Source organism: Triticum aestivum, chromosome 7D, assembly GCF_018294505.1.
Source record: "Triticum aestivum cultivar Chinese Spring chromosome 7D, IWGSC CS RefSeq v2.1, whole genome shotgun sequence".
Lineage (NCBI taxonomy): Eukaryota > Viridiplantae > Streptophyta > Magnoliopsida > Poales > Poaceae > Triticum > Triticum aestivum.
In genome coordinates, this window is record NC_057814.1 from 584,660,439 (window position 1) to 584,666,459 (window position 6,021).

The 6,021-nt window shown below is 54.7% G+C and overlaps 1 protein-coding gene across 1 annotated transcript in view; it reads right to left on the reverse strand.

The window, feature by feature from the left end:
* Positions 1–5,665, reverse strand: part of LOC123171349 (serine carboxypeptidase-like 51) — a 36,866-nt gene extending 31,201 nt beyond the window's left edge. The window contains exons 1-4 of the mRNA XM_044588885.1: positions 5,536–5,665; positions 5,362–5,456; positions 5,166–5,273; positions 4,908–5,060 (exon numbers count right to left, since the gene is read on the reverse strand). Coding sequence (XP_044444820.1) covers positions 4,908–5,060; positions 5,166–5,273; positions 5,362–5,456; positions 5,536–5,665 — 486 coding nt within the window. The remainder of the gene's footprint in view (positions 1–4,907; positions 5,061–5,165; positions 5,274–5,361; positions 5,457–5,535) is intronic.
* Positions 5,666–6,021: the final 356 nt, after the last annotated feature.

The following is a 6,021-nucleotide window of genomic DNA, read 5'->3' on the forward strand; positions in this document are numbered from 1 at the left end:
CGAGAAATTCCCTGACAAGCAGACCAGGAACTTTGTCAGGGCCCGGTACAAGGAGGACCCGGTAACAAAGGAGCTTACCACGGATCCGAAGACCAGGGCGCTTGAGCTTGTTCTGGTAAGGAATACACCCCCGCATAATTAGCTCCATATGGTTGCATTCTAATTAATGAAGCCAAATTTCTAAATGGTTCACATTCCTTCCGCAGGAGGCTGAAAGCAGTAGCGCGGGGTCATCTCAGAGCTCCCCTTTTGACACCCCTTTAAATAGGGCGTTGAACGTAATGAAAAACAAGGATAAGCTCAGTAAGCCGTCGTCAGCTGGTCGTGTGGCCGGCAAAGGCTTGTCCACAAAATGGTCGTCATACTATACCGCTGGTGGGCGAAAGGAGAAAAAGACCAGCTCGGAAAGCCAGTCGCGCGAGGTTCAAGAACTCAAGGCACAAGTGGCGCGGATTCCGGAGATTGTCCAAGAGCAAGTGCAACAACAACTGGGAACGACGCTCACCGCCATTGTGCCTACCTTGATTCAGGGGCTGACGACGTGGATTGCGGGCGGCCAACAGGGGCCTCCCCCGGTTCCCAGCTTCACGGCCAGCAACTCGCACAACGCGCAGGCGGCGCCATTGGTGTCTCCGGCGGAGGCGGTATTCGTGTCTCCGGCGCCGGCACGGGCATTGGAGCTTAATGCACCTGGATGTACGCCGGCCGGCACCTCGCCAGCAAGCGGCCCCTCCGTCAGTTGCACGCGCACGCCCGCCGTTGGCGGTGCCTCGACATTAGCCGAGCTCGACGGCATCACGGTAACTAAGCCTCTCGGCCGATGACTTCATCTCCTTGCCTTTGACTGGGCATCCCTGACGCCCTACATGTTTTCGCAGGGCGCCACCGATGTTCCTTGCACTCTCCTGCACTTCGTGGGCGGCGAGTTGGTCGATGTCGCCAAGGGCAGAATCGTTCAACCGGGCAACCGCGTGTTCCACGGTAATCCGATGCCACCCACCTTGTATAGGGTTGAACTGGTTCGGGTGCTGCCAGGCTGCGACGAGTTGTTACCTCCGATTCGACCCGCTGGGGCCGACGAAGATGATGTGATGACCCTCAGCGCCTGTGTAAGCTGGCCCCTGCTTTGGCCGAAGAGCCAGATTCGTTTGGGGGCGGGGGACACCACCCCACAGACAAGACCGCCAGTCGTGCCAGCGCCAAGCCATGGCAAGAACGCCGCAACGCTACCGGACATGCCGGACATCCCTATGGCACAGGATCCGAACATGCATATGGCACAGGATCCGGACGACGACGACAACGACGACGGTACATTTACCAACGTCGATAAGTACTTTGCCGAACATGGGTACGGTGATGAGTTCTGCGGGCCTCCTTCTCAAGAACCCAACCCTCAAAAAGACGACCGCGATCTAGCTGGTACGGCGGAGAAACCCAATTGCAACAGGCGTCGTCTGGCGTTCAGTTCTCAGGAGACGCCTCCAGCTGCCGCCTTCACCGAGCCTCAGATAGCTGAGGTGCCAAATATTATCAGCCCCAACACGCTCAAGAAGGCGGTCTGTGAGCAGAACTCGATCCCATTACAGCAGATCAAGAAGAAGGGACGGAAACGAAAGACTAACAAGGGCGCCAGTGCGAGCCAGCCGGCACCGAGTACGATCCGTGCTCAGGACGGGCCACCTTCACCTAAGGATATCTCGAGGAGGGTGCATGTGGCGGGTAGGCCGATGCTACCGACAAATATGCTCAATGCTGCAACCGGTGCTATGCGGAGTCTGCATGACAGTGTTCTTTCTTTGGAGAAGCGGCGTCTCAGAGAGAATGATGTGGCATACCCGGTTTTCGTGGCCAAGGTGCCAGAGGGCAAGGGCTTTGTGGATAGCGCCGTCGGGGGTACGATCGTCCTGCGATTTGATGACATCTTTGCTATGCTTAACCTTCATCCGCTGCACTACACCTTCGTTCGGCTGTTTTCGCTGAGTATGGAGATGCGGATCATTAGAGACAAGACCCCGGACATTGTGATAGTCGACCCCTTCTACATGCGTGCCAAGATCTTGGGCAGCGCTGGGGACCGGCAAGTCGCGAGTTCACACCTCGAAGGCGTCATTCTGGCAAACCCAGATAAGGATAACTTCCTCGTGCCTTACTTTCCCGAGTAAGTCATCTCCTAACCGCCCCGTAACATATGATTTCTTAGATTTCGATCGTTCTTTTTTTTCTAACATTCCGTGTTCTGTGCAGTGACACACATTGCACACTCATCCTCTTAAGCCCGAAATATTCCATGGCCACGTATCTCGACCCGGACCGTGACTCCAAGATAGACTACACAAATATCAAGAAAGTTCTTGATGATGCTCTCCCCGGCTACGCCGCATCTGGAGGCACCTTTAAGAGGCCAGTTCGTAGGTACGGCAGGCACGTGTTCACCCACAATACGACGTTCCCCTGCGTCAAGCAGCCGCCTGGCGGTCAGAAGGATGCCTACTACGCCCTCCATCACATGCGGGCGATCGTGCGGGACCATAATCACCTTCTGCTACCAAATAATCTCAAAGATTGGGCCGCAAGCTTGGCGTCAATCCAGGACGCGGACATCCGACAAGAATTCTTTTGCATCCAGTCGGAGTTTGCAGAAATCATCCATCAAGATGTCCTTCGTACCTCGGGGCAGTTCTACCTCAAATTTCAACCGTCCAACAGCGAGATAGACACAACGCTACAAATGCAGGCTGACAACGCCCGCGACTTCATGACCATCACGACAGACGGCGGCTTCATCCACGCTCCGGTCCCATGAGTCGAGTCAAAAGTTGTGATGCTATGTGTAGTTCTGAAACATTCATTAGCTCATGTTGTAATTAAACTTTAGTGAACTTGTATGTCTCTTTGGTTTGGATAGCCGTTCAACTTAGATGTAATCGATGCTATTTGTTAGTAGGACCATGAATCGTGCTATTAATGTCTTGCTTTTCTCTTCCGATCCTTTTGTTGCATACTTATATATTGCTTATGTATTGTCTGTTGTTTGGCTAGTGCACAGAGATGCCGTCGTATGTTGTGTACAAGGGTAAGGTTCCCGGAGTCTACGACGACTGGGAGGAGTGTCGGAGACAGGTTCATCGTTTCAGCGGTAACAGTTACAAAGGGTACACCACTAGAGCGGAGGCGGAATCTAGATACGCGTGCTATCTAGCGGGAGATAGGAGGGAGCGTTGGAGGAACCGGATGAAGACCAGTTTCATCGCGATGATGCTCATCGTGATGACCGCAGCTCTCTTCTATGTGATGGTAGTTTAGATGATCGATATCGACTTGTAATGTGAAGACAAACTCGCTACTCGCGGTCTCGAGACTTGTAATGTTCTATCTTCGTTCGGTCATTTGAATTCGGAGACTAATATGATGAATTGTATTCGGAGACTAATCTTCTATTGTATCCGATGAATCTGCTGTTGCTGTGTCCTGCTGCTTATTTTCTGTCCAATAATATATTTTGTAATCTGTGCAAAAATCAGAAAAGAAAAAAAATCCCTAATATACATACTAATGGCGCATCCCGCAAACGTGCGCCATTAGTATGCCAAAGGATACAAATGGCGCATCTCAGAGCAGTGCGCCATTAGTATGCCAGAGGGTACTAATGGCGCATCACCAAGCAGTGTGCCATTAGTATGCCGAAGGATACTAATGGCGCATCACACCGCAGTGCGCCATTAGTATGGCAAAGCACATGGGTATATATGGCCCCCTGGGAGGCATACTAATGGCGCACCCTGGCCTATACTAATGGCGCACTTCCAGGTGCGCCATTAGAGTACCAGATACTAATGGCGCACCGGCGGTGCGCCATTAGTAAAAATTACTAGTGGCGTGATGCTAGTGGCGCACCAGTAGTGCGCCATTAGTAGGCAAAACTGGTGCGCCACTAGTAAGCCTTTTTCTAGTAGTGGGGGGCACACCCCGGAGATGCGTGCCGCCTCTTTGGACATGGCACCACACCACCCCGCATGTATGAGGGCCCGGTGCGACGCTCCGGTGGTATTGCTATCCCCCAGGGCCCCGTCCCGCCTCTTCAGACATGGCACCACACCGCCCCGCATGTATGAGGGCCCGGTTAGACGGGACGGTGTACCTGGGGGTAGCAATGCCGCTAGGTGTTGCTTTGGGCCCTCCTACGGTTGTGGAAGCGTGGTGGCTGGCGCAGGCACCCGGCACGCAGCTCCGGGGTGTGCCCCCCTCACCGGCGTCGCTGTGGGGCACGGCGGCAGCAACGTCCGTGAGGGGGGCAATCGATATACCATCGGGGTATGTTTTTTTGTTAGATAAGGCACATTTATATTGTGCAAAAAACAGGAAAAAGTAAATAATATAAATAAAAAATGAAAAAAAATAAAAATAGAGGTATGCCGACGGCAAGGCCGTCGGCATACCTGCGCACACGGCCACGGATCGATGACGTGGCAAAGGGCGGGGATCGATGATGTGGCAACATCCATGGGCCAGGCGTATGCCGACGGCCAGGCCGTCGGCATAGATTTGCCACCCCACGGACCGGCGAGCGACGCGGATCGATGACGTGGCGGGCGACGCGGATCGATGACGTAGGGGCTATGCCGACGGCCGCCGTTAGCCCGTCGGCGTAGACTGACGCCGTCAAAAGGCCGTTTCCGCCCGGGTAGCCGGGCCCACGTTCTATGCCGACGGGCTCCTCTATGCCGACGGCCGCCGTAGGCATATTTCTCGCGACGCCGATGGCTGAGTTTTGCCGACGGGGGCCGTCGGCATAGATGGATATACGCCGACGGCTTTTCTATGCCGACGGCTTGGGCTGGGCCGTCGGGATAGGCCGATCTATGCCGACGGGGCCGTCGGCATCGCCAGTTATTCTGGTAGTGCACGATGTAGAGCGGGCTCCCCTGCAGCCACGTCTTGTGGCGGTAGAGCTCGATGAGTAGCGCCGTCAGGTCGCCGCCCGCCTGGGCGTCCGTGCGCGCCATCAGGCTTCTGTTGCGGCCCTCCACGAAGCTGAACCCCGTGCCCACGGGGTTGTCCTGCACGGCCCATCTCAGGATCAGAAATCAACCGGCCGGCCATCGCCATTGCCCGCCTGCCCGGACGCACGCGAGGAGGAGGAGGAAGAAGAAGAGAGTACTTACGACGAAGAGGAGGTCGGCCTTGCTGAGCCAGGTGGTGGCGCGGGGCTTGAGGTCCGCGTCCAGCGGCCCGATCTCCATGAAGTTGCCGTAGCCCGTCCCCGATGCGCCCTGCAATGCATGCATGCCAGATTGAATTAGTATGGAGGATACTCCATGGATTGCTTGGTTAATTGGTGCATGCTAGCTAGTTACTCACCGGGCCGCCCTGCAGCCACAGCACGGTCGGCCATGGCGCCGTGCCGTTTTCCACGCGTTGGGGGCTGCGGTACAGGCACCAGAACATGTGCGCCTCTGCAGTCCAATTGTTAACCACGCCACCATGAGTAACCATGGCCAGTAGTGCTGATCGATTGGGAAAGAATTTTCTTACTCGGTCGGACTTCCACATATCCCCACTCCTCCGACCCATCGGCGGTGCCGGAGGCGGCGCTGGAGGGCAGGACGAGGAAGAGGATGACGAGAGCGGCGGAGGACGGCAGGAGCACCTTCGCCGCCGCCATTGTGGTTGTGGCTGTCGCCGTGAGCTGTGGTGTGACAAGGTCAAGGAGTCGTCTCGTTGTGGACCACAGGACGCACGCAGGAGGCCGTGTGATGCTGGATATATACTGTGGTGGTGGGACGTAGGTTTGACTTTCAGAAAGTCCTATGCCCACTACATTTTTGGAATTGAGGGAGTATAGGGTTGTATCTTTATTTCATTTTATTTTTCTGAGTGGAGGTTGTATCTTTATTACTCCCTCTGTTCCTAAATACATAAGTCTTTGTAGAGATTTCACTATAAACCACATACGGATGTATATAGATGCATTTTAGAAGTAGATTCACTCATTTTGCTCTGTATGTAGTTCATAGTAAA